The sequence below is a fragment of the Aythya marila genome (genome assembly GCF_965140915.1).
Source record: "Aythya marila genome assembly, chromosome: 24".
Classification (NCBI taxonomy): Eukaryota; Metazoa; Chordata; class Aves; order Anseriformes; family Anatidae; genus Aythya; species Aythya marila.
The window spans coordinates 3,954,503-3,982,007 of NC_139065.1; the positions used below are offsets into that span (position 1 = coordinate 3,954,503).

Genomic DNA, 27,505 nt, shown 5'->3' on the forward strand with positions numbered 1-27,505 from the left:
ACCCTCCCCCCCCCCCCCACCCAGTGCATAAATAGATTTCCTCCCGATGCGAATTCCTTCTCGCTTACAAGTCACTGCTATATGAAGTGTTATGAAAAATAATAACCAAAATAAAATTAAGAATTAAAATGTATTTTTTTTTTCTTCAATTTTCCCTAAAAAACGAAATGAAACGAAAACAACAACCCGGTTCCACAACACTGCAGCCGTGCCCACCTCCTCCGGCCACCGGAGTCGGGGGCAATTTGCCAGCCACAGGTCTGCGTGCCCCCCCCCGGGTGGGTGTGCACAGCCGGTGTAAAGGGGTCTGCGCCCCCCCCAGCACCCCCATTTACACCAGCTGGGGAGCCCGGCCCGGCTGGCACGCCGCTGCGCCCAGGGACGGGGAAATAAAGGCGTCATCTCTTCAAACTTACAGTCTCTTTATATTTTTATTTTAAATAAATTTGCTTTTAATAAAAGCAGAAAATATATATATATTTTAAATATTTTTTTTCTTTCTTTTTTTCTTTTTTCTTTTTTTTTTTCTGATAAATTGGCAAAGAATCTGCTTTTGTAATGCATTGGCAGGGCTGGTGCCAACAACCCTGCAGAGAGAGAGATTAGCACAAAACAGTACCTCCCAGAAAAGAAGAGAAAAACAAATATATATATATATATATTATAAATGTAGAATTTCCATAAAACATATATTAAGGCATGTAATAGCAAAATAAAGGGCCAGCTTTATGAGCTAAGAGGGCAGCAGGAGGCTCGGGAGCGGAGCGGGATTTGGGGTTCCTGGGGTCCGAGGAGTATTGCTACGATCGGGGGAGCGATGGGGACGCAGAGGGGGGGCCTGGTGGCAGCACACGGGTACAGGGCAGGGGGCTGGCCAGGGATTTGGGATCTGGCCAGCGGGGAAAAAGCGAGGGGATGGTCAGCAGCGGGCTCCTCACCCCATCCACCTACCCCCTCCCAGCCCTGCGCAGCCTGATGCTGCTTCCCGGCAGGAGCAGCTGTTGGTCCTCCCTCTGAAAAGCTAAAGAAAAGGGTAAACCCGCTACAGAAAAAATAAATGAACAAGCCGCGGGGGTTGGAGTGCAATGGCAAGGTCTCGGGGTGGGGTGAGCTGTCAGGTTTTCAGAGGGTCCCGGCCCGTGCTGGCACCGGAGGATGCGAGCACAGCCGGGGTCCCCCCCGGTCCTGCCCCCCAAATCTGTCACCCCCCGGTGCTCATTGACCCAGCCCGGGGCTGTGGGGCAAGCAGCCCCCTCCTCCAGCAGCCCGGCTTGCACAGAGGGGATGCCCAAGGGGGTCCCGGCTCTTTGCAGCCCCAAGTTGCTCCCCACGTGTCCCCCCAGCCTCGGGCACCCATGGGTGCTGGGGGTGACCACAGGCAAAGCATCGCTGTTTGTAGGAGCACACTGAGGACAAACCCCACTGCTGCTCGTGGCCCAAACCCGGTCCCCTTCTCGGCACCGTCCCCAGCCACCCGCACAAATCCCTGCTCGGCCCAGCGAGCCCTGGCTTCGTGCCGCTCCTCTGCTCCTTTCCGACATCCCTGTCCCTTCCCAGACCTGCTGCTCCGTGCCAGCACCGCACCGGGCAGCCCTCGCACTGTCCCAGCTCCCCGTGTCCCCCCCGTCCCCTCTCCATCCGACCCCGCACAGCTCCTCCTTCCTTCTGCTGAGCCCCGGGCACGAGGCATGATGGAGCTGCCAGGCTCTGCTGGTGACTCCCTCCAGCCAGACGGATGCTAAAAGCAGTTTGAGGGCACAGGGGAGGCAGCGAGCACCCAAAGAGCAGAGATGGAGCCTCCAGAGCGCGGTGAGAGCACCACCCGCGGTGGGATGGCTGAGCTCCAGCTGCAGACTTTTGGGATGCCAACACATCCGCACGGAGAGGCAGAGGGTGCTGCGCTCCTCCAGGGCTGCCCCAGCAAGGGGAGGGCTGGCTGTGCCAGGACCACTGCTGCAAATGCCCCCCTGTACGGCTGTCCCAGCCAGCCCGGCACCGAGGCCACCACAGATCCATCCCTGTGCCGGCGGGCAGCTCGGGACCCCCCGTCCTTGGGGACCACGCTCCAGCAGAGCAACTCCCAGCACCCGCACGTCTCCTCCAGGATGGGGCAGAGCAGCGGGTGCCGTCCGTGCCACATCTCCCCGCTCATCCATCCCGGGGGGGTCTCGCCGTTGGTGGGAAGGAAGGAGGGGTCCAGGAGAACCAAAAACGATGGCCGAGGAGAGGTTCGGTGTCGAGTCGGGGCGCATGTTGGCGCGCTAAAACGTGGCCCCGTGGAACTTGACGGCGCTGGCAGCGGCCAGGGCTTGAGCTGGAGGGGAAGGAGAGTGGGGATGAGCCACGAGCTCCCCACAGACCCTCAAAAGCAGCTCAGAGGAAAACCCTGTGAGGTCTCGACCCCGTACCCAGCACCTCCCGGGGCCAGCAGCTGGCTCAGCCCCTGTGCCCAGCCTGGGGTCCGTGGCTGGCCCACACGGGGGGCTTCACCACGCAGGGCACTTGCACTTGTTCCATAGGAGGAGTTGGGGCTGACGTGGCTCAGGAGATGTTAGCTGGAGCAAGCAGCGATGGGCGGCCGCCGGGTGGGAAAGGAGGCCGGGGGAAGAGGCGCCCCCCGCCCGTCCCCGGCTGGAGAGGATGGGATGAAGAACAAGAGAAAAGGTGCTTACTTCATGGCTCAGACACGCATAAAATGGCTGCTGTCGGCGACCCGGGATGGTTCAGACGAGAGGGGGTTGGTCGGTGGAGTCGGGGAGGCTGGGGAGGTGGGAGGGCTTGGGGTAGCGCATTGAGCTGGAAACAAGAAATGGGAGAAGGGCGTGAAGAACACAAGCTGGCAGCGGCGGGAGGGGAGAGGCGGCACAGCGACAGGAGGCTCCCAGCGGGCAGGTTAGCGGAGGGGAGGAAACGAAGAGGAAGGAAGGGAGGAAGGGAGGAAGCAAGCGTGGTCAGGACAAACAGCCACAGCGGCGCCCGGCACACGTGAGCTCCCCGCAGGGCTCCTCATGGACAAGGCACCGCGCTCGCTCGGGCACCGCGGTGCGTCGCCGGTGCTCCCCGGCCCCCGAGCGCTCTCTGAGCTGGGTTTCTTTCCTTGGACGTGGGGCAGGAAGATTGGATTTGACATGGACTAATCCATCGCACGCTGCTCAGTGCTGCTGCAGGGGAAGGTGGCCCCAGACACCGCTGGCATCACCCTGGCAGCCGCTGGCATCGCCTGGCTTGCCGAGCTGGCATCGCCTGCTGCGCGGTGGTTCCCTGCGCCATGCTCTGCTGCCTGGCCAGGCCATGAGCTGCTCACCCAACCTGCCTGCTCCACCCTGCGGCCACTCCTCCTGCGTTTTCAGCACCCTCAGGCCCTCTCCTGCAGGGCTGCAAGGTGCTGGCCAGGAGTACAGGACCCTCCGTGTCCCCCCGTGCCTTACCCGAGAGCATGCGGCCCCGGCGGGACGCCTCAGCAGCCAGCGCGCACGAGATCTCTATCCTCTTCTCCTGCTCCTGCAGCTGCGTTTCGGGGTCCTGGGGGGTGTCCACCTCCCCCTCGCCCAGGGGGATGACGTTCTGCAGGCTGTGGGGACAGCGGGGACTTCAGTGCCCGGGGCTGCCCTTGGTGGTGGGGTGCAGTGGGGTGCCGGGGAAGGGGCGCACGTGGGTTGTGGGTGCCGCAGCCTCACCTGGACTTGGCAATGAGGGTTTTTATCCTTTCCACCTTCTTCTGCTTCTCCTTCATCTCTTCGGGGCTGAGCGGCGTGTCGGGCTCCAGCTCGATGTACCGCTCGGGGATGAGGACTTTGTCCGGCGTGGATAGCTGGGGGACAGCAGCAGGGGCTGAGCTGAGCACCGGCCACCAGGACCCATCCCCACGCCAGCACCCACCTTCCCCGGCCTCCCCCAGCTCCCACCACCCGCACAGGGACTCGCTTTGGCTCCAGAATCCTGCACGATGCAGGGGTTGGATCAACCCTCCAGCAACGGGGATGCCCCAAGCCTGTGCTCGTCCCTCCTGAGCTCACCTCCTTGTTGATATCCACGTCGTAGTGCTGCGGCTCCAGCTCCATCTTGCGCAGCCGGGCGATCTCCTCCCGGGGCGTCTCGTGGACCTTGCCGGGGTCGTCGGAGCGCAGCGCTGCCTCCAGGTCCGAGATGTCCACCTCGTGGATGCTGCGGTGCCGGCGCACCTACGAGGGACCCCAGCCCCGCTGAGCCCCCTGGACCAGCAAACTGTCCCCTGCCACGGCCCCCGGTGTCCCCTCCGCCCCTTCATCACCTTCAGGGAGCTCAGAGCACCCCTGCGAGGCAAACCCCACTGTGCCGGGGGCGAAGTGCTGGCGCAGGGACTCACCACCTTGTAGGAGGCGGGTGCCTTCGTGCCGGGGGTGTCGGGCTGCTGGCTGCCCAGCAGCTGCAGGCTGCGCCGCTTCTCCTTCATGGAGCCGCTCTGGTGGCGCTTCATGCGGTCGATCTGCTCCTCCACGCTCATCTTCACCTTCGTCTCGTTGGCAAACACGGCGCTCTTCGGCCTCTCCTGGGGAGGAGAGCCCAGCCCCGTGGTCAAATACCCCTGAACGGAGCCGGACCCAACCCCATCCGCCCGTGCTGCATCCCTCTGCAAGGGGCTGCCCTCCCCTGGGGCAAAGAGAGGCACCCGCAGAGCCCGGAAGGTTCCCAGCTGGGTGCTGAGGTGCAGAACCACGCAGCGACTGTTCCCCCCACCCTCTCCCCATGGCACTGGGGAGCAGAGCAGCACCAGGGCTGCAGAAGAGCCCCCACAGCCAGCCCGGCACGGCCCACCCGGCCCCAACCCCTCGCCACGGGCCGTGCCTTGGATCCCAGCCCGTTGGCCATGCCGCCGGCGCTCCTCCTCAGCATGCTGCCCGCGGGCACCACCTCCTCCTCTGGCGGAGACTTGGTTCGGGGGGGCACGATGCCCACTGCAGGACAGAGAAACACCAGGCTGAGCATCCCCGGGCACGGGGGGCAGGGTCCCAGCCACGTGCGGTGCTGGGGAAGAGCTGGAGACCGTTGTGCAGAGATTTCCCCCTGGCCAGGGCAGGCTTGGGGAGCCTGCTGGAGCAGGACCTGCAGGGCCAGCACCGTACCTTTGTTGAGAGCCGCTTGCTTCTCTGCCTCCTGCTCCTGCCTGCCCGGCGGCCCCTCGGTGGGGGCAGTGGGGGCAGCCGCTCGCTGCGTCTCCTTCTTGCTCTGCTCGAAGCTCGGCTTGGGCTGCGGGGGCAAAAAAAGGTCCCCGGTGAGCCATGACCCTGCCGGGCAGCCACACTCTGCCTGGGAACACACACACACACTGCCCGGGGGGGAAACACAGCCCCAGACATGCTCCTGGGGCACACGGATGCTGGCCAAGCAGACCACCAGCACACCCAAAGCGTGCTCCTTCAGCGGGGACACGGGCTGGGAGGGCTCTGCAGCTCGTGGCCAGGCACCCCTCGGTGTCCTGGTGGCACAGCCCCGTGTTGGAAAAGCTTTCTGCAGGGGGACGGTCCTGACACGGCTTGGAGGGGACACCCAGGAGCTCTGGGCTGGAGGTGCCCCGTGCTGAGCTCCTGCCTGCAGGAGGGGACCGGGTCCCACGAGGGCAGGAGCTGGGGCAGGCACTGGGCAGCAGCAGGGAGCGAGCCGAGGGCTGTTTTTGGGGTCCTTTCCCTCCTGCACCCTGAGCACGCTCTGGTGACACTCACACTCGGGTCCATCATCATTCCCGGCTCAGCGCAGATTTTGTTTTTACAGCCCCACACGCATGCACCCTGACCCCTCCCAGAGCCACCCAGCTGCGAGGACACTTCTGCCTCCCAGACTCCAAACGTGGCCCCATTCCCAGGTGGGAACACGGCTGAGATGGTGCCAGGAACCTCCAGGTTTGGGTTTGCACACGCGGTCACCCCAGGCCGGCCGAGCTCTCCGGCCCCTGGCGCAGCAGGGAGCGGTGCCGCAGAAGGACAGCGAGAGAGGAGAGGGCAGAGGCAAGCAGAGAGGCTGGGGCTGCAGCAGATTTACACCTCCAGCTACCCGAGAGGAGCCTGTCCCAGTCCTGAGCATCCACACGGGTGTTGTGGGAGGGTGGTGGGGACCTGGAGAGGCCCTGGTGAAGCTGCCTTGGGGTCAGTGCCCACTGAGCCCCTCGGAGAGGCGGAGCGGTGCCACGTGCCGCCATCCCCTAGCTGAGTGCCACCTCCACGCTGTCCCTGCCTGGTCCCCGACGTGTCGGGGAGGGAGGGAAGGGGCTGCTCTTCTCGGGGCTGCTCGGGAGAGGTTTTGGTACCTGTCCCCTCTGCGCCTCGCCGCCTCGCTGCCAGGAAGGGGAGGTGGGGTACGGCCAGGGGCGGCTCTCGCTAGGGAGCGGAGGGACGGTCGGAGGAGGCTCCAGGGGGACGTACGACTTGGGGAGGGGAGGTCGAGGCGGGCCGGGTTCCTGGGGTGGAGAGGAGCGTTAGGCGTGAGAGCAGAGAAACTGAGAGACGGGAAGGAAAAGAGAGTTAGAGAGAGCACGAGACAAAACACAGCGGAAGGCCGGGGAAAGGAGGAGGGAGAGCAGCTGGCGGCTGCTCCTTCGGTCCTGCACTTCTGTGTCCCCATCCACGGGGGGACTTTTCCCATCTCCCATGCGCAGCGGGGCCAGGCAGGGCTGGGGGCAGCTGGAGAGACCCTCCCCGAGCTCAGGGCTATCAGGAGACATCGGCATCGCCTTGGTGCAGCCAGGGCAGCTTTGGGGAGTCCCCAGGTTCCACCCTGAACTTCCCACGGATGCAGGTGAGATCAGTGGGTGCAGAGACTGCGGTGGCAGCAGGAGCTGGCCCTGGAGCTGAGCAACTCCCGGCCTTCAGGATGCTCGGTGCAGGAGCCCTGACACAGCCCCTGTGAGGGGCACGGACCCAGACGTCACCAGGAGACCCCACAGCCCGGGGACGTGCCCCCAGGCAGAGCCACATGCGAACCCGGTGCCCCAGAGGGGACTCGGGGCTCCCTGGGGACACCCCGGCTCACTCACCTCGCTGGGACCCGGCTTGGTGGGCGAGCCCTGGGAGCCGGAGACGAGGGAGAAGGGGCTGAGGGGGCTGGTGAGGCTGGCCGAGCTCAGGGGGCTGGCGGGGCTGTTGGAGCTGTACGTGCCCGAGGGGCCGATGGCCACTGCAGGGAAAAAAAAAAAAAAAAAGCAAAAAGAAAAGCAGAAATAAGCACGTGCACCACAGCACAGCCTCTCCGAGTGAGTGCCTGTCACGGGGGACGCCCCAAGCTGTGGCATGCTGGTGGCTGTGCCATGCAGGGCAGGGACCGAGCCTGCTCACCTCTGTGCTTGGCGGTGTCGGTGCCGCGGGACGGGTTGTTCTTCCTCAGCCCCTCCATCACGTCCTGGATGCGCCAGATCTCCTTCTGGATCTGCCTGTTGACCATTTCGTTCTGCAGGGGTGAAAAGCAGCGGTCAGAGAGGCTCCCAGTGCTGCCAGCCCCGCAACCAGCCCTGCTGTGTCCCATCCCAGCCGTGTCCCATCCCTGCTGCCACGTCCTGCAGCCCCTTGCAGACCGGCTCCTTGTGGGATCAGAGGGCTGAAGGAACCAGGGGACCTCATCCTGCACCAGCTGGGGCTGCTGGGGGGCTCCTGGGGCTGCTGGGGTCCCGCTCACCTGGATGTCGAGGTTCAGCTGCTCCCAGAGGTCGTCGTGCAGGGCGGACACCTCGCTCTCCAGGCTCTCGTACTCAGCGGTGCTGTTGGCCAAAGCCTGTGGAGAGGGGGAGTCGGAGGGGTTTGGGCAGCAGCCACGGACACGGAGCTCTGCCGGCTGCTCTGGGAAGGACGGATGGGGACGGGGACAGGGAATGGGGCAGGAATGGGGATAGGGAGCGTGGTGGAGGGGGAACCCCTTACTGTGCTGGCTTGTGAGAGCTCGACGCGGATGTTGATGAGCTGGTTCTGCAGCGATTCCTTCTTGTGCAGCAGCTTCTCCGGATAAGCTGGCTGGCTGCCGAACATCTCCAGCTCCTGGTGCGTCCCCATCAGGGCGCTCTCCAGGCTCTCCTGGGGGGCACAAGGAGGCGATGCAGCTGTGAGAGCACTCACCAGGGCATTTCCTGATCCTTAATGGGCCGTTAATGCATGGAGACCACTGGGATCATGAAATCCACCCCCCCCCCAGCCAACAAATGCGCCCCCCGAGCTGTCCCCAGCCTGTGTGCACCACGAACCTTCTCCGCTCGGAGCTGCTGCACCAGCCTCTCCTGCTCCCGCAGCACCTTGTTCTGCTCGCACAGCTTCCCCAGCAGCTTCTGCTCCCGGGCAGGAAAGAGAAAATAAGGGAAGGGTGAGAGCCCAGCAGTGATGGGAGAGATGGGATGCAGCCAGGGCACAGCCCTCGGGGTTGGGTAAATGGGACAACGTCTGGGCCCAGGGGGGGTTTCCAGCCTGCCGGGCTCATAGCAAGGGACAGGACACGTAGGGCGAGGGGCAGAGGGAGGACACGCAGCACGGGCATTTGCTCTTACATCGGTGTCTTGCTCGCTTATCTTGTAGGCGTGCAGAGGCTCCCTGTAGGCTTCGGGGAAGGGCGTCACCTGCAAGTAGAGCGCGGGGTGAGCCTGGCACCGGGGGCTGTGTGCTGCCAGGAGCCCCTCGGGGAGGAGAGGCTGCAGCCGGCCAGCAGCCCCTCTCCAGGTCCTTGCGGAAGGAGAAACGAGGGCCAGGTCCCCAGAGGCAGCATGGGGTGGGGGAAGGCTCAGCCTCCTCCCCATTCCCAGCCCCGGTGGTGCCCATCGGCTGGGCGAGCAGCAGGAGTTAACCGGAGACGAGCTCTCCGCCAGACGCCGAGAGCTGGGCAGGAGAGATGTCTCGTGAATCATTAACTGCCTGGCATCCAGCTGCCACCGTTTCACAGGCAGGGAAACAAAGGCAGGAAGATTAAGCTGTAATCCCACTTAGTGGAGTAGAAGCACCTATAAATCAGCCGCCACATCAGGACCTGTTTACCATCCAGCTTCTCTGTGAGTCATTTTCCTTTCCTGGAAATCTAAATTACTAATGGGACCTCACCAATTAAATGCCTCCAAGATCTCGAGATGAAAGGCATAAGATAGGAAGAAGGGGATCATTATTGCTAGAAAGCAAGACGCTACTTTAGAGTGATTTAAAACCACAGGACAATGCAAATGGACCTGGACCTGGGAAATGCCCGGCTCAGCTCGCGGCACAGTCTGGCAGATGTGGCTCCTGCTGCCTCCGAGCAGGGAGCCCGGCCAACAAAAGCACCGCAGCTGCTCTGCCTTCACCCTGCAGCGCATCCCCGCTCCCCTGGCCCGGGGATGGGAACAGGCACCTTCCCTTCCCCAAGAAACACCAGTGATTGCCCGGTCACACATCCAAGAGATGCCTGCCCGGGTCTGGCCCGATCCTGCCCTGCTCGTGGCACCGAGTGCCAGCAGCACCAGGGCCCCACGGCCACTCTGGCTGCCGGGTGACTCGATGCACCCACATTTGGAGCTGCACCCCGCGCTGGCTGGGGCTCCCCCATGCTTTTGCAGCCTCTCCAAACTCCAGGCAAGAGGAGAGAAGCGTGCCACAGCCCCGTGGGGTAGCAGGCTGCTTCCTCTCCTCGACACCGGAGGTATTGCTTTGCTTTAAGATCCTTGGGCTGGATTCCTCCGGATCCGCCTCCTCCTTGCCTCTTCAACACAACGGCGAGCAAAGCGCCTGAACGAGGGCGAGGGCTCGGGACCGCAGAGTCCCCACCTCGTGCTCTCGGGACAAGGATTGACGGCGTTGCAATGGCTCATGGATGGATTAGCAAAGCCTGGGATGGACTAGCAGGGCCCCCAGAGCGTGATGTGCCGGCGCCGCATGGATGCTGGAGCTTGCATGAGCGGAGATGGCAGGAGGTGACCTCGGGGATGGTGCGTGGGGCGGCTGAGGTGGCCTGCCATGCACGAGCGGCCGGGCCAGCCCGGTGGCCAAAGGCTTACTTGCATGTAGAGCTGAGCCCTAGGGGAGGAGGTCTCCACCATCCTGTTCACCATACTGATCAGGGTTTCGCTCTCGCTCATCTGCGACAGACAGGGAAGGAAATTTCAGAGGTCAGCGGAGACGCGCGTGCGCTCGGGTGCCGTCGGTGCCGCTCTGTCCAGGACCCGTCGGGGCATCGTGCTGCAAGGTGCCGCCTCCGAGAGATGTTCCAGGTGCTCGAGCCACGAGGAAATAGCTGCCCCAGGCTGCTGCTGCCCTGTCTGGGGCAGTCAAGAGCATCCTGAGGGCTGAAAACTTTGTTGGGGGGAGAGGGAAACACAGATCCACCCGAGCCAGCTCCGAGCTGGGCTGCAGCCAACTTCACGCACAGACACAGCACGCACAGAGATGCCCACGGCTGCGACGCACAGCGTGGCCCCAGACAGACAGACAGACGGGCCCAACGACAGACAGCTCCACGTCCTGCCCATGAGCACAGACACGCTCTGGGTACGGAGGGGACCGCAGCCTCAGGGGGACAGCAGGGTCCCCCGCTCCAGCCCCGTGGCTTCAAGCAGCAGAGCCCTCCTGCAGGGACAGCAGCACGCAGAAACACTGCAGGTGCCCGAAGATGAGAGGCAGACGATGGCCTCACAGCCACAACCCCTGAGGACCGAGGGGTGAGGGCAGCTGAAGCACGGATCCAGGACCAGCCCCCCCAGTTCGGGGCCGGTCAGTGAGGTGGGGCGCAGCCAACCCCTGACTGCAGCCAGTGCAGCTCTCCAGACAAGCGAGGAGAGCAAAAATGAAGTAGCAAACTGTTTTAAAAGAGCTACTCGACAACATCCCTCTGAATTAGTCTCTCCAGAGGTCAGCAGGAGAGGAGGAGGAGATGGAAAGCCTTTTTAGGGAGCATTTTGAAGCGTCTCGGAAACCGAGCGTTGCTGCCGATGGCTGTGAAATAATCCAGAGAGCTTTCAGTGCACCGAGCGCTCCTGCTTGTCCTTGGCTCTGCTCCAAGGCAGACACAGATCTTGGTGATTACTGCACCGATGGGGATTTGCAGACTAATGAGATTGTCTCTGGAGCAGCTCCCTCAGTGCAAGCAAGCGCCGGGCGGCAGCAGCGGCCGATGGCTCCCGTCCCCCTCTCTGATTTCAGCCGTGCCCGCGCTTTTCACCCCCCTGCTCCCACAGCTGCCTCCCAGGCTTTCCCTCCCCCTGCCCCCGGGATGAAGTCAGCTCGTGGCTTCTCTCCAAACCCCCCTTGGCATGCAAAATCCCGGGAGCTGCTGCTTCGGTGCCAGTCCCAGCAGGCTCCTGCCCCCAGCCCTGCATCAAACCTCTCGCCTCCGAGGAGGCGCGGGGCGAGAGCGTCACCAAAACCACCTCGCCTGGCTGCACGCCTTGCTCACCCTCCTGCGGGGGTCCTGGGCGAGCACCAAGCACCTCCATGCCCCAACCCAGCCACCTGCAGGGGCTCGCAGCCCCTTGCTGGGTGCCCTGGTTCATCATTTTGGCAGCAGCTGGGCTCACACCGATGCCGGAGGCACCGCGGGGCGCGGGGACATCCCGTACCACCCCGCTGGCTCCAGCACACCCCACAGAAGGCACTATTGGGGGGGTTCTCTGCCAAGCAACGAGCGACCCTACAGAGGGGAAGGATGGAGGAAGCAAAGCAAAGACAACGCGTGCTGCTTTAATGCCAAGAGGGGTGAGGATGGATGTTAGGGGAAGAGATGCGGTGCTGGGGAGGAAGGGGACGCCGCTGGGGACAGGGCAGACGGGGACAGAAGCAGCGTGAGGCTCGCAGCCAGCTCTGCCTACCTGCTGGTCCAAATACTCTAGGTTTCTTTGCAACTGCAGGTCTAAAAGTTCATCCTACCGGGAGCCAGCAGGCATGCGGCAAGAAACGAACACACAAAACACATAAAAGAAGAAGCAAAGCGGTTAGGTGAAGGCTGCAGAAATGCGAAGAACCTCTGGGCTGAGGAAGCGAGGGGCCACCTCCTCTGCCCCAAACGGGGAGGGCGGCCGGGGACGTGCTGCAGGAGCCCAGACCCCGCTCTCCTCCCGGCTGGAAGCAGCAGGTCCCCGTCCTTGGGGCTCCGCTGGTGAGGATGGATGGCAGCATGGATAGCTCATGACAATTTAGGCTTCTCCCTCCTGCAATGGCTGCTCCTGCCCTGCGGGATTGGGCTGCACACAGGGGGGGGGACACCTGCTGGTCGCCCCCCACCCCCAGCTCCATGCTCCAGGGGGAAAAAATGCAGTTGAGGGCCAAGCAGCAGCAGTAGCCAAAAAGTGAGGAAGCGAGGAGGGGAGAGGTGCAGGGAGCGCGCCAGCCTCACCCCATCCCCAGGGGAACAGCCCCAGCGGTGACAAGCTGGGCATTGTGGGATGTATGGGGGGGTCCAAGGGGGGCTAGGAGGGACTGGAGACACCAGCAGTCCTGCCCTGCTGCCCCGCAGCCCCTCTCCAACCCACAGAGCTGCTCCTGGAGCAGGCGCCTCCTCCTCACCCATCCAAAGCAGGGTGCCCCCAGCTGTGACCCCCCTGTCCTTGCGGCCCCCCCTGAGCCCACCCGTCGGTGCCAGCAGTGCACGTACCATTTTGTCGTGGACTGTGGGAGATGCTGGGTAGTGGTACGGGAACATCCCCGCGGGGACAGGCCGCCTGTCGCCCAGGTAGTCGTACTGGGGAGAGAGGAGACCCCAATAAACCCCAGGGACTGGTGAGGGGCACGCGATGCCTCCCCCATCCCCTCTTTGCTGCTCAGAGAGACTGCAGGGGCTCAGGACACATCTCGCCCACCCTGTGCAGACCCCCAGCCCTGCAGCAGGGTTTTGAGGGGTGCAGCAGCAATATAGGGACAGCAGAGCGCTCTGCTTGGGATCGCCTTGCTCATGGGGGCCCCAAGCTCCCCTCCTGCCCCATCTCTCCAGCCTCGCAGCAGCGCAGGGGCACCCAAATTGTGCTTGTTCCCTCCTGGCAGGGCTGGAAGGGAGGACCTAAAGCCAACCAGCTCCTGCACACCAAGGACTCGGTGGCATCCTGAGGCCAGGATGTGCACCCAAAAGGCGCAGGCTGTGCTGCACCATCCCCACCCTGATGTCCCAAACTTCAATCCCCTCCATCCTCACACGCCCCAGCAGCGACGGGCGCTTACCTTGGGCGAACTGATGGACCTCCTCATCATGAAGGCGGCGGGGTCGGCGTAAATCTCCTCTCCCCGGGGCGGCAGCCGCTCGAAGCGGGCGCTGGGCGAGCGGACGGGGGAGTAGACGCGAGCCCGGGTGTAGGAGCCCTGGCTGGGCGAGCGCGGCACGGAGCGGGAGCGGGGCTGCAGCGACATGCGCCGCAGGGACCCCGAGGCGGCGTCCACCTCGTCGAAATAAGCCGGCTGCCTGCCGGGGCCGGCGAGCCAGAGCGGGACATCCTGGCGGCCGAAAGCGGGGTGCTCCTTCCACTCCCGGAGCTGGTAGGGGCCCCCGTTGCGGAAAGAGGGGCGCTTGTCGTCCAGCGCCCAGGGTGGGCTCACGCGCTCGTAGGCGGGCATGGAGCAGATGCTGTCGGGGCGCACGCCGGGCGGGTAGTACTGGTAGTCCTCGGGGTACTGGGGTGAGTAGGGCGAGTAGTAGTCGGGCACCCGGCGAGAGACGGGGTAAAACCTGGTGGGGCTGGGAGGGAAGTGAGAAAAAATGAGAGGGGGATGGTCCCAGCGGCAAGGAAATCCTCGTAGCGCGCAGCTGTGGGAAAGCGTTGGGAAAGGTGGCGTCTGTGCTCCTGTGGTCCCCGCGGTGGCCCCCCTCCAAAATTCGCCCTGCTTGGCTTTTGGGGGTGTCCTCCACACAGCATGAAGCAGATTTGCTGACCCCAGGAGGGGATAAAGAGGAAAAACATTCCCGGAAGATCACCCAAAAAAAAAGGAGCGGGGTCCACCCCCCCCGCAGCCCTCACCTCCGCAGCTCCTCGGGGGGCACGTTGCCCCGGCGCAGGTTCACCCACTGCTGCAGCTGCGTCATGGAGCTCTTGCGCTGGGCGATCTTCTCGGGGTTGGTGCGGGGGGCAAAGCTGCGGCGGTGGGCAGCGCTCTCCCCATCGGGCGGGGGGTAGGCGGTGCTGCCGGGGCGGCTGGGGGAAGAGTAGGGCCACCCGTTGGGCTGCGTCGGCCTCTCCGCGCTCGGTGGCACCCGGGGTCCCTCGGGGTAAGGGCTGCCGGGCTCCGAGGGCATCTCCTGCCCCGCGATGCCGTTGGCTTTGGCCAAGGGTTCCTTCTTGCTCTCCATCCTCTCCGGTTTCCTCTCCATCTTCTCCGAGCCCCGGCCGTCGCCTTCACCCCGGGTCTTGGCGTCGGGGTCGGCTTTGGGGTGCTCGCGGTGCACGGCGTTGCGGTGGTGGTGGTGCTTGCTGGGAGGGATGTTTTCCGAGTCTGTCTTCTCGTGTCTGGAGGCCGTGGAGACACGAGAGAGCATTACCCTCCCCCTGCAACACCCCCGGGGTGCCAGCAGTCCCCCAGCCCTCTCGCAGCCTTGGGGGGCTGATGCTCCCCCAGCTCCGTTCTGCGCAGGGCCCCCGTGCTCCAAGAGGTCCCAGCCGTGGCGCACGGCCCCCTCCACCCCTCCAAGAGGCCGAGGGGTGCCCCCAGCCCCGTGCAGCGCTCTGACCTCTGGGTGGGGGGGATCTGCACCCGGGCGGCTTCGCCCATGGCTTGGATCCAGGATTCCTGCTCCTCCGTGTTCTCGGCGCTGAAGAAATAGGTCCGGATGCCGGCGTGCTCGGCCTGGGGAGACAGGGACTGCCCGTTACTCGCCGGCACCTCCTCCACCCAGCACACAGTCACCTGCAGGGGGGCACAGAAGTGGGGAGAGAGACAGACAGGAGAGTGAGAGCTCCGTCTCCACCCCGGCACGAGGTCCTGGTGCCGCGGGAGAAGCCTCCTCGGTCCCCAGGAGCATCCTCAGCAGCACCGGGCGGGATGAAGGCTCTGCGGGCAGATCCAGGATCCCTCGTCCCCTGGGCTCGCAGCCATGCCCTCGCCCTCCGTGATGCTGGGGACCAGCCCTTCCTTCCCCCAGGAGCTGCGCCCCAGCATTTTGGGGGTGCCCTGGGGTGCCCAGAGGCAGCCGGAGGGGGACACATCCCATCGAGAGCAGCAGCGCTGGCTGGAGCTTTATTGGTCATGCAGGGCTAAGGGGAGGTGGCTTCTTGGCCCAGAGAACACCTTTTTTTGGGGAAAAAAAGGTTTGCTTTTGGTCCAGGATGTCAGTGCCCACCCTCCGCCCCACGCTACAGCAGCTGAAGGGCAGGTTTGGCTGCTGAGGGCCTTTCTGAAGCAGCCACCTTCCCTCTCTCTGGGAAGGGATGGGAGGCAGCAAGGAGGAAGAAAATAATAATTAAAAAAAAAAAAAAAAAAAGTAGGTTTTTTCCCTGGAAAACTTTTTGGGGTCAAATAATTTAAAATTAAAAAAAAATAATAAAAAGGGGGGGGAGGGGGAGTTGGTTAAAACCCTCCCTTGGGTTTCCATTTTCCCCAGCTGCAGGGGGCAGGGACGCCTCCTGCCCGGCTCCTCCAGACCCTGCAGCCTCCTTCCTCGAAAGCTCTGCAGCCAGAGTGAGAGATAAAACACAAAACCGCACCAATTCCTGCCCCGGATTAGTGGGAGCGGGGTGAGTGAAGCATGCGGGTCACCCCTTGCCCTCTGCATGCATCAGAAACACAAGCAGATACTACCTAGCTGGTGGCGGGGTGCTGGCGTGGCCGAAGGGAGCGCGGAGACCTCCTGGCCGGGGGGATCCTCGCCCGCGGAGAGAGGAGGAAACACAGACAAGGGGTCAAACCGCAGCGGGGGGATCGTGGGCGCAGCCCTCGCCTGGCTTCGGGGCCCTCTGGGACCCCGTCCCCTCTTCCAAGGGGTACCCAAAGCGGTACCCAAGGTGCTGGAGCAGTGGCATGGGGGGAACCCCTGGGTGCTGTGGCTGGAAGCCCACGCACACAGATGAGGGCTGTGGAGATGCCTCATCCCAGCGCAGCACCGGGTGGTTTGAGTCCCTGTTTCTATTTATCTGTGGGTTCCCATGGGGACAAGAGCACCGAGGACACGGAGAGGAGCGGGTCGTGTAGCTCCTGCCATGCTCAGGAGCAGGAAGGAGCCTGCTTGGTTTTGGCACAGCCAGCAAGCACTACCCCAAGCACCCAGCCTCCCTGGGCTAGGGACGGCGGCTGATGCTGCTGCACCCCCTGCGTGCCTCAGTTTCCCCAGCAGAAGGCACGGGGGATGTCGGGGGGGGTTACTGCAGTCCCCTCTCTCCGCGGCTTGGCTCTGCTCCACGCACCAGCACCAAGGAAGCAAGGGGAGGGCGCAGCGGGGACCCTGCAAGCATCGCCGCTGCCCCGGCACCGTCCTGGGGGTCCCCCCAGCCCCAGCCCCCGCGCTCGGGCACTGACCTTAAAGGTGTGCTTCCTGCTGATGTTGTCGGAGGGCTGCACGGCTGCCACGCGGAAGCTGAGGAGGGGGATGCTGCCCAGGATGCTCTCCTCCTTCTCGTCTGGTGGGAAACCAGGGGGGTTAGGCGCACGGTGAGACCCTCCAGCTTCATTTTGGGGACACGGCCCCATCGATCCTGCCCGTGCAGGCACGGGGCTGCTCGGGCGGGCAGCCCACCTGTAGGAAAGCTCTGCCTTCCTGTTGCTTCGCCAGCAAATGCTGCTCAGCTCGGCTCGCACAACAGCCTGCTCAATAATTCATGCTCGCCCTCGGCTGCCAGGGTGAGCGCAGCGAGCTGCCAGGGAGGCGTTAACCCCGGCGTGGCAAGCGCCCCCAGAAGCGAGCAGCCCCCAAAAAACATACCTTTGTAGTAGAAGAGGCAGCGATCCACCAGCACGAACCAGCGCTTGTTCCACTGCTTCACCCCCGAGCTGGCCTGCGAGAGAGGAGCGGTGAGACCGCAGGAGATGCGCACCCAAGGGTGACGGGCACCCAAGGGTGGCCAGCACCCGGGCGCAGAGGGGGAGGCACATTCTGGGGATGGAGCATCAGGGGCAGCCGGGTACCTGCTTGTAGAGCCAGCCACTTTTGGTCACGGCAGCGTTGGGGTTCCTCTTCATGGAGTTGGAGCGCTTCCCGAAGGCGATGCCCTTGCGGGAGGGGCGTGATGCCTGCAGAGGGGGAGAGGAGGTGCTCAGCACCCAGGGGGACCCCCAGCACCCCGTCTCCACCACCACCACCCGCCGTGCCGCGTGGCTCCGGGCACTCACCCGGCCTCCGGGGCGCTCCGGGGGCACCTCCGACACCATGGCGTGGTTGGAGGGCTCGCTGCTGCTGCTGGTCGCCGGGCGCTTGCCGCCTGCTTTGCTTGACATGTCCAAGGTCGGTCTGCAGCACAGATCTGCTGTCAGCACGGCCACCTTCCAGGAGCCAGACCCCCCAAATCTCCACCCCAAGCACCCAAATCTCCCCCTCCACGCCCCGAGCCCGCCTCGGTCCCCAAACCGGGGGAGGTGGGCGCCAACCTACTTCTGCAAGTCCAGTCTTGAGTTTTCTTCTGGGACCTGGCCCGTCACTGGGTGCAGGAACGTGTTCCGCCTTTCATTGTGGCTGCAAGGCACAGCGAGGGGGGAGCAGGGTTAGAGCCACGGGGGGGAGACCCATGGCACTGCTGCCCCAAGAGCTGAGGAGGAGGAGGAGGATGGGGTCCGAGGGTGCACAGAAACCCGGGGAGGTGCTGAGCTTCTGCTGAGCCCCGGCACGGAGCACAGCTCCACACCGCCTGTGCGAACCTGGGTACGACAGCTCCATCCATCCCCACCGCCCCCCTTAATAAATCCCTTTGTTTTTAGCACCACGTCTCCCGCTCCAGCACCAGGGCTTTGTCGTGCGTCCTGTACTCTTTGCACCACACTTTGCTGGTGCCCCAAAAAGCGTGGAGGGGGACCCCCAAAAACCCCCTGTGCGGCCCCTGGGTTTGCAGCGCTGCCGGGTGGCCGCTCCCCTTGCTCCCCCCGCTCATCCACACGCTTCATAATCCGCGCAGCAAATTTCAGCTGCGTTTCCCAGACAGCCTTTGCCTCGCCAAGAGCCGAAATGAGGTCTCCGATGGCCGAGACCTCATTACTTCTGCTGGACACATCACACGGCGTCGGCTGCCGCGTGGTGAGGCATTACCATAACCCCCCCCCGGCTGTCAGCACAAATCGCTGCAGAGGCAGCAGCCGTGGCCCGTCCTAAAGCGACATCCTCAACGTCACATCCTCTGCTCCGGCTGGCGGATCTCAGAGCCATTTGCCAAAATATCTGGAGTCAGGCTAAGAGCAGGGTCACAAAGCCCCGGGCCCCGCTGCTGGCAGCACTCCTGAGGGGCATGGGTGGAGGTGGGGGGCTCTCAGCAGAGCCCCAAGCAGGGGTTTTGCAGGCAGCTGTCCCCAAAATGCTGCCAGGCCGGTGGAAGGATGCTGCCTCCTGTGGGGCAATGCTCACCAGCTGGGTGCTCCGTGCCCCAAAAGCTGCAATGAGGACGAGACATCCGAGCACCGCCCCGACGCACAAAGCTGCCACGATTTGATGGCAGCTGAGACAAAGAGTTAATGTCTTGGAGAGAAAATAACATCAGTCACTGAAGCACCCGGGAGCTGGGGTGAGATTTTAAACCAAGCCCACAGCCGCCTGGTGAAGAGCAGCAGCTATGGGGTGCTCCAAAAACCTCTCTGCTTTGGAGAGCCCCCCCAAAGGAGCCACCCCATGGCCAGGCTCCGGGCTGCACCCTGGGGTGTTTGCCTTGCACCAAGGGGCGCCGAGGACCCCGTTTTGGTGACAGCCCCCAGCACGTGCCAGGCACCAGGACACGGGTACCCCCTGGCCACCCACCATGTAAACAGCCCGGCACCCTGCTGGAGTGCCGAGTGTCAGCAGAGGAGGGGAAGTTTGAGCAAGAAAACAGCTGCCAAGACCATCCCATCCCATCCCATCCACGCACGCATCGCCCTGGAGCTGGGCTCCAGCCAGGCTCAGCCGATATTAACTGCTTTGTGCCAAAAACAGCCCTGCGGGGAGCTGCTCCCCCTTGCAGATCCCATCCTGGCCCCGCATCCTTCTCTGCCCCCCTCCGCCTGCTCTCCTCATTAGCGGGGGTCACCTAAAAATCCTTTGCAAGGCGCCCACACCCCGCAGCGAGGGGCAGCAGCTGCTCCCCTGGCACCGGGCTTTTCTGTGCCACGACCGCATCTGCTGTGAGTTCGCTGCGGTGGCAGCGCCCCCGTTTTGTGCTCCCTGCTCCGGGGGCACCGAAGGAGCTCTCTGCCACAGGGTCTGGAGCTGCTTCGGGTCCCTTTGCCCCCGCGGGTGACTTTGGAGGGCCACAGCACCACGGCAGGGACGGGGCAGGTCGCGGGGAGCCGACACACAGGGAGGGTGCAGACACGGAGCCAGCAGCACCCCGAACACCCCAGCCCTGCACAGCACCCCGAGCCACCAGTGCTGCCAAGCCCCTGTTGGGGACATCCCCCGGGTCCCCAGCCCTGCTCACCAACGTGGCTTTCTCTGCCTGCAAGCTGGGCTCTCCCCCAGCCCGAGGTGCCCACCTGGCTTTGCAGCCCCCCTGGGTGCTTTCCCACCCCCACGGCTCCTCCTTGCACCACCCCAGGCACCTCTGCCCCCTCCCCATGCTGCTCCCACCCCCAGACCCGCTGTTCCCTCGGGGTCTTGGGGCAGCTCCTTAACCCCCTGCCCGGAGCAGCTGCCTCTGTGACCCCGCTCCCGAAACTCCCAAGCACTGCAATGCAGCACTCGCTGCCCGGCCCGAGGTGCCCCCAGCCACCACCACCACCACCACCACGCCAAACCCCCCCGGGGGGGGTCCTACCTCACCCTCCTGTCCGCCCGAAACTTCAGCATGGTGCCGGGGCCCTGCGGGCTCAGCTCCGGCTGCCGGCTCCCACCATGGCAGCGGCGGGCGAGGGGGGTCCCGTGCCACCCACCGCCCGGCTACGGCGCACGTGCCATGGGTGCCACACGGGCAGGGGGGCACCGGCGACGTGCCACGGGGCTCGACGTCCTCTCCCGGCAGTGGCAGCCCCCCGAGCCCTGCGCTGGTGGCATCCGGCGGTGCCGGGGCTCGTGGCCGCTGCGGTGGGTGCTGGCAGCCCCGGCGCAGCGCGGGTTGGCGAGCCCTGGAGCGCGGCAGGCAGCCGGCAGGCGATGACAGGGACAAACAGCTCCCGCTCGCGTCCCCACGCAGAGGAGAGGCGAAGGGCAGCGCTGCACACGCCGCCTCCCCCAGCCCAGGTGCAGCGTCGGGGAGCGGCGAGCGTGCAGGAGAAGGGAGAAGTGGGGTGGGGGCTGCCGGTCCCTGTCCTTCCCCCCCCCAACCCCTCGCCCCTCTCCGGCACCGAGCGGTGCAGGGGGTGCTGCCCGAGGAGGGGAGGGTGCCGAGGGGAGGAAGGCGCTGAGCCGGCGCTGCTGCTGCTGCCCTGCATTCCCCGGCTGCATCCTTATCCCTTCCCCCTGCTCCTGTCCCCAAATCCTCCCCGCTCCCCCCTCCCCCTCGCTGTGTCTCCGTCCCTTTCCAGGTCACCCCAGGGAACAGGATCAGCACCAGCATCGACCAGCGCCATACAACCCAGCAGCTTCGGGGGGGGGGACGGGGCCCTGCAGGGTGCCAGAAACGGGGCTCTGGCACCCCCAGATGGGATTTGGGGTGCCCTCAGCCCCCCAGCAGGTGAAGGGGGGAGCCCAGGGGGCAGGATTGGGGGGTGCCCAGCCCTCCTCCTGGGCACGGCGCTTTGAAAAGGCAAAGGCAACGCATCGCGGCTGTTGTGATAATGGACTGAAATGTCAGCGCTGCCTTCCCTCCCCTCCGGAGAAAGCTCCAAAGAAGGAAGCGGAGCGCAGGCAGCCAGCTGGCCTCCATCACGCCCCGTCCCCGCTCCGCCACGGCCCCGGGACCACCTCGGGACACCAGCGCAGCCCGACGCACCGCTCAGCGCGGCGCCAGCACCATTGCATCATTCACCTGCTCCTCCCCAAAACCAGGACCTGGAGCCGCAGCCTGCCTCGTCCGTCAGCACGGGGCGAGCTGGAGCAGTGCCGGATCCCAGCCTCAGCGCTCGGGGGATGCTCCCACTGCTCCCCGGCCAGCACAAGCGGCCCCTGTCCCTGCCAGGGGGCCGGGAACCACGTCACCAGCGCTGCCAGAGGCTGTGCCAACGCAGCTGGGATGGCAGCTCCCGAAGCAGCCACACGCACCTGTGTGGGGCACCCGGTGCCGAAGCCGCTCTCGGAGGCGTGGAGGAGCCGAGCGGCGCGGCCGCTGCCCCCCTTGCTGGCATCCTGCTGGTGTGAGGAGAAGCCAGCCCGCTGCAGTGCCTGCCCCTGGGACGTCCCCACGTCCTCGCAGCGGCTCCCCAAACCCCGCCACCCGCGGTCAAGGTCCCCCAACGGCCCGTGGACGCGTGCCAGCGCGCCGCCGCCGCGCGCCAAACCTGGGGCTCACCCGACGGCAGTGCCAACAGGAGACACCAAATTCCCCTCTCCTCGCCACGCCAGGGGTTTCACCTCCTGCCCCATCCCTGTCTGCACCGAAGCAGAGCAGAGCCACGCTCAGGGGTGACTCCAGCAGCCCTTAACCCGGGTTCAACCCTGGCGTTGCCAGCTTGCAGCAGGCGCCGTCCCCGCTGCCCAGCTGGGCTATTTCACGCTGAGCAGCGCCCGGGGGTGGTCACGGACACGGCCCCCCTGCAGCAAAGCAAGCAGACACGCTCCTGGGCTCTGAGCAGCAGCTCCAGGGTGGGAGCTCCCCCAGACCTCCCAGGAGAAAAGAGCCGGGGCTTTTCCTTGGGGTGAGCATCGAAGCAAAACCCTCCAAAATCTCCCCTTCTTTTTTTTTTTTTTTTTTTTCTCAAAGGTAGGGAGCAAGGGAAGGGAGTAAAGGCGGTAACTGGAGAACAAACTTTGTCTGGGTGCTGCTGGTCTTCCCCCTCCCCAAAGTTAAAGTTTGCTGAGCGCAGGGAGGACAACTCCACCCTTTCCCCAGGGGGAAAACCCTCCTGGCTCCCCGCTGCCCTTCCTGCGACCGTGAAGGTCACCGCTCCCCAAGCGCTTGCAAACAAGGGCTGGGACGCCTCCAGGAGCAAAACCTGAGGACCCTGCGGTGGCCGAGGCCCTGTGTGGGTGCATCCCTTGCTGGCATCGCCCTTCGGTGCGAGCAGCAGCGGGCACAACCCGGCCTCGAGAGGCAGGAAAGAGGCAGGCGATGCCGGGCGATGCCAGCCTGCGCCCACGGGCAGGAACCACGGGCGGCTGGGCTGGCTGGCTCTGCCCGGCGGGGCAGGCACGGGGCACACTCAGCAGCAGCTGGCTGGCTTCCTGGCAGCGATTTTTCCTCGGGATTTCTCTGCAGCCCATCCCTTTCCTCCCCAGCTGCCTGCTCAGGGTGGTCAGGACCCTTCCTCGCCCATAGATCGGTGTGCGAGGCCCCTCTCCATTGATTTTTTTTTGCACGCACAGGGCTCCGCGCCAAGCTCAGTGCCTTGTCTGCTCCGCAGCGAGTGCGCAGGGGCTCCGGGGATGCGTGACCCCATCTCGTGCTGCTCGCATGCAGTGGGAGAGCGTCGGGGCTGCAGGCTCTTATCTGCACAGCCAGGGAGCTGGAGGGGAGCGCAGCCTCTCCGCCCAACCCCAGGAGCCTGCCAAGCTCTAAATCCAGAGCAGAGCTGCGGGGAGGGGGGTCCCCGGCCCCCCTCCTCTCCACCGACCCGCCCGAGGTTGGGCTCAACCCCTCTGAGCGCTCCCAGCCGGCTAAAAACATCCCCCAGCTCCCAGGCTGGCTGCGCGCCACCGGGAACGGAGCACCTTGTCCTCCCACGCCCCAACCCGAATTTCAGCTCCGCACGCGCCTCCACACCCCCCCCCCGGCCCCCACCCCGCGGAGGGGCCCGGTGTAAACCTGGAGCAGCCACACTCGGTTCCGAGAGCGGCTCGGGGGCGAGCATCCAGGCGGCTCCCAAGCGAGAGGGGCTCGCGTGGCTCCGAGCCAAACACGCCCTGCGTTTTGGCCTCCTTCTTCTGTTTTTCTAGCCCTTTCTTCACCTCTCCCTCTCCTCCGGAGCCACATCCCTCTCCTCCGACCGAGGCAGGGCTGAGCCCTTGAAATCTCTTTTCTCCGAGGAAGCAGCGAAGCCGCAGCACCCGTGGGGTCGCCCCGGCACCCGTGGGCACCCTGCAGGGAGGTGGGAGAGCAAACCGCCCCCCCCCCCTTGACTTCCAAGGGTTTTGCAAAGGGCTTTGGGAGCAAAAGCACCTCGAAATGCACCAAGAAACGGAGCCTTTCTTCTCTCCTCCGCGGCCCCATGGTGCAGCCGGGAGCACAAAGGAGAGGCTTTGTCTGCGAGGAGTCGGTGACACCCGGGGGAGATTTATTTTCCCCCCAGCGGTAATAAAGCCGCCTCTCCGCGCACACGGAGCTGCCCCGCTCGGGGTAGGGGGTGCAGCTGCGTGGGCTCTGCTCCGCGTGTTGGCCGGTGCAGCTTTTCCTCGGGATGCAATAAAAATGAAATAATTTAACAAATAAAATTGAATTCTGCAGGCGCAGCAGCGGCCCTGCAGCCAGGGGACGAGTGCCAGCGGCTCCTCCACTGCCTCTGCACCGGGAGAGGCCAGGGGAAGGCAGCGGGACGGGGCCGCCACGCAGCTCCTGCTGGCTGCCGGGAGCAGGGGGGGCAGCCTGCAGCCACCCCACACCCCCCCCGAGCTGATCCAAGCGGGATAAAAGAGGGACGTGAGCGTTCCCGGCGTCCTGTGCCAGCCCCAGCCCAGCCAGCAGCCCGGGTCACAACCCCGTGGGAGGGGAGGCAGCGCAAGCGGACAGGAATTCGGCTGAACAAATGGAAGAGCGGGGACTCGCCAGCCAGGAGCAAAGCCGACGGGGAGAAGTTTGGGAATTGCTGCTCTCAGCGTTTCTGAATTCCCCCGTGCTCACAAGCTATGCGTGAGGCCGGCTAGCTCGGGGAGAGGGAGAGAGGGGACGGCAGGGAAAGGGGACAAGGCTCTGGGGACAAGAGGAGACGGAGGCAAAGACGGGAGGGCGAAGCTCCGTGACCCCCCCCGGCCTGCCCCACCACCACGGGCTCTGCAAAGCCTGGAAACGCCAGCGCTGCAGTGAGAGCAGCCCCTGGGGATCGAGCTCCTCGTGGGCGCTCACCAACCAGCTCTGGGTGCGTGGCCACGCGCGGAGCTTCCTCCCCTGCCCACCACCACGCTGCCAGCTGGCCGGCGCCCCGCACCGACGCGCATGGCTCCGCGCGCCGCCGGCTTTTCCTCCGTAACCAAATCCATGCCCTAATCCCAGCCCCGCCGCCCAGCTGAGCAAGCGTTTCCGGCACTGCCGAGGCGGCGACGGGGGCCAGCAGCCCAGCGCAGCCCCCTCCCAGCTAATAACAACGAGCTCCTGGTCCTGCTGCTCCTGGCTCGGCGCAGGGACGCAGCCGAGCGGTGCCTGCGTCCCCCCTGCCCGCAGGCACGGTCGTGCCGTGCTCCCCGTCCGTTCCTGGGGTGCAGCAGGGGGGGAACCGCAAGGCTTAGTTTTGTTTTCTGCCCCATCCTGAGCCAGGAGCTTCTGAAAAGGGTTCTCCAAAAGGAGGTGGCCACCGTGCGCTTAGGGTGGCTGCAGCCCTTCGGCACCCCCTGACCGTGCAGCGATGCCGGGTGGGAAGGGAGGGAGCCAGCACCCATCCTCTCCGCCACCTCGCCCCGGTGACAAACCGCACACGTCAGCGGCCACCGGGGCGCCCAGGTGGGGAGCACCGCGGCTCAGCACCCGCCACCACCCAAAGCTTCCCCAGGCGGCACCCACGGGGGGCTCAGCACCCCCTGCTCAGCACCCTGCACGCCGAGGCCAGGCCAGGCTTTACCCGCGGCTCCTGCAAAACACACCCTGGCTGTAAATCCCCGCGCAAGTCCCCTGGGAGACGTGAGCGGAGGGAAAGCACAAAGCCTGAGCTGGATCACGCCCGCAGGACCAGGGCTGGCGGAGCCTGGGCAAAGTCCCCGGCATGAGGACGGCGGCTCCTGCGCGCCCACGGCCTGCGGGGTGGCCCCGTGGCACCCAGCCCCCTGTGGCACCTCACCGCCGCCGCGCAGGACCCTGATGGGGACGTCCCCATGGCTGGGGTCCGAGGGTCCCTGCTGGGGGTCGGAGGGAGGCAGAGCCCCCTGGAAGGGGCAGGAGAAGCCCCCAGCAGCCTGAGCACTGCTGGCTGGCTGGGAGCACGGGGAAGGCAGGGGATTTCCAGAGAACAAAGCGGCTGCTGGCAGCCGGCATCGCCTGCGGCGGGGGGGGAGCAGTCCCAGGGAGAGGAGTCCGGCAGAAGCAGGGCAGTTTGTGTTTGATCTCCCTGGAAACTCCGGGGCCAGAAGGGAGAGGGAAAGGCGTCGCCCAGAAGGGCAGCCCGGATGAAATGTGGGAGGCGCAGGGCTCGGTGCGGGCGCAGCACCGACGGCACCGGTGGGGTGACGCACGGGGAGCGTCACGGCGGGGTGACAGCAGTGGGGTGACAGCAGCGGGGTGACAGCAGGGACCTGGGGCTGGGGCAGGGCAGGTGGCAGCTCCGCGTCCCGGCAGTGCCAGGTGCATTGCCCTGCTTCAACCACATCCTTTCTCTCTATTTTGGGGTGCACACCGCCAGGTTCCCAGAGCCCCCCGTGCCCCCAGGATGGGGCAGCTCCCCTGCAATGCCACCAGCCCAGCCCCGGGGGGGGTCTGCCAGCCCGGAGGTGACCCAGCAGGGGTCAGAGGGGATGACAGCAGTCGCGTGGACCCAAACAATTACCCATCCAGGCACTCGGGGCAGGGGCTGGACGTGCTGCTGGCACCCCGAGCGGCACCGCGGCAGGCACCGAGAGGCACGGGCAGGGCACCCGCGTGGGCGAGCGGCCACGAGACTTCAAGAGCGTTTACCAGCAATCCTTCAGCCTCCCCCACACACACCACGGTTTGCCCTACAAACCTGGAATCGTTCTGGCTCTGCAGACCTCCCCCCTCCCTCAGCCCAGGCTGGGGACACAGCAGGGACCAGGGTCACTGCTCAGGGCCCAGCTCGGTGTTGTGGGCAGACCGGGGGGACACATCCCCTCCTGGACACCCCCTCTGCCAAACTGATGCACGAACGTGGCCACAGAGCCGCATGCCAGCCCCATCCTTGAAGGATTTAACCCCCTCTCCAAACCCTTCACCAAACCACTTCCAGTGCGCAGAAATACCTGTCTCAAGCGATCGCCGGCACGAGGCAGCAAAACAAACCGGAGCCGAGCCCCTCCTCGGGCAGCTCAGGTCACGAGCGGGGGATTACGGCACCGGGGAAATCCTTTGGGGCCGGATCCTCAGCACCCGCTTGGGCCAGCGCAGGCAGTGATCACGGCAGCATCCCGAGGGTGACGGCCACGGTGACACTTCACCCGTCACCCCGCCGGCTGCCCTCGGTCCCTGGCCGCAGACAATGGCCCACGTGTGCCACCGGGGCTCAGCACCAGCACCGCATGCACTGGTGTCACCGCACGTACCGGGTTCACCGCGCGTCCACGCCGCTCGCCGACGCCGGCGGCTCTGCCCGTGGGTGGTTTTGTGCCGAGCCCTGGGGACGGCGGTCAGTATCAATCATTAACAGCCACCTCAGCCTTAACCCCATCGGCACCGCCTTGCTCCAGCCCCGCCGTGGGCAGGCTGCCTCGGCTCACGCTGCCCACGGTGCCCCGAATGTCCCCGGGATGTCACCGCAGCGCTGACGCTGGGGGTGCAGAGGGGCTCCCGGGGGGCTCTGCACCCCCAGGGCTTTGTGGCCACCCCTGCAGCACCGAGCAGCTTCATGTGCACCACTCCTCTCATCTCCTCGCTCTGTAAGCTGTATGGGGGGGGTTGCAAAGTCCTGTGTCTGTGCACCCCAAGCTGCTCCGTGTCCCCGAGCAGTGCTGCCTGTCCCCACGCAGCCCCGAGGGCCGTACCCTGCCTCTGTACCCAGCTCAGCCGGCAGCAGCCACCCCATGGGGCCAGACCTGCTGGGACTGGGGATGGAGAGGTCCCGGAGCTCCACGAGCAGCATTTCCAAGGAAATCCGGCAGCTGCAGCTTCAGCTGAGCGTGTTTACAGCCCAGCCACAGCTCCTGGCTCCTGCAGCCGTGCCGGGGCCAGCCCAGCTCCCGGGGCTGCTGGCCGAGGGGCCACGATGCCAGCACCCACGGGGGCAGGAACAGAGCACCCAAGGCGCTGCCAGGATGGCCTCGGTGAGCAGCTCACTGCTGGGAGAGCAGAGCCAGAACCGTCCCCACGGCTCCGTGCTGGGCAGGGCGCTTGTCCCCGTTAGCAGACGCTTCATCTGCAGCAAGGACCGGGCACGTTGTTGGGGACAGGGTTAACCCAGCACGGCAGTGACATCTCCTCCCCGCACGGCCTCCCCAGGCAGGGGGGAGAGGACGGACACACGGCCCCCCCCCCTCACCTCCGGCTGTTACCTGACCTGCGAGCGGCTGAATGATTAACCTGGGGTCCCCCTGACACCGGCGGCCCCGAGCATCC

The 27,505-nt window shown here is 65.1% G+C and overlaps 1 protein-coding gene across 1 annotated transcript; it reads right to left on the reverse strand.

Annotated features, from left to right (window-relative positions):
- Window positions 1-46: 46 nt before the first annotated feature.
- PLEKHA6 (pleckstrin homology domain containing A6) lies at window positions 47-26,508 on the reverse strand. Its single transcript, XM_082778640.1, has 25 exons — window positions 26,197-26,508; window positions 17,464-17,544; window positions 17,205-17,322; window positions 17,001-17,105; window positions 16,798-16,870; window positions 16,395-16,495; window positions 14,614-14,729; window positions 13,907-14,392; window positions 13,116-13,626; window positions 12,556-12,642; window positions 9,968-10,048; window positions 8,498-8,566; window positions 8,201-8,281; window positions 7,884-8,033; window positions 7,642-7,737; window positions 7,305-7,416; window positions 7,007-7,146; window positions 5,103-5,226; window positions 4,825-4,934; window positions 4,346-4,528; window positions 4,017-4,181; window positions 3,678-3,811; window positions 3,429-3,571; window positions 2,673-2,796; window positions 47-2,314 (listed from the first exon to the last, which is right to left on the reverse strand). Exons 3-24 carry the CDS (start codon window positions 17,307-17,309, stop codon window positions 2,681-2,683), a joined length of 3,288 nt encoding a protein of 1,095 aa, XP_082634766.1. The 5' UTR covers window positions 17,310-17,322; window positions 17,464-17,544; window positions 26,197-26,508; the 3' UTR covers window positions 47-2,314; window positions 2,673-2,680.
- Between the last annotated feature and the right edge of the window lie 997 nt (window positions 26,509-27,505).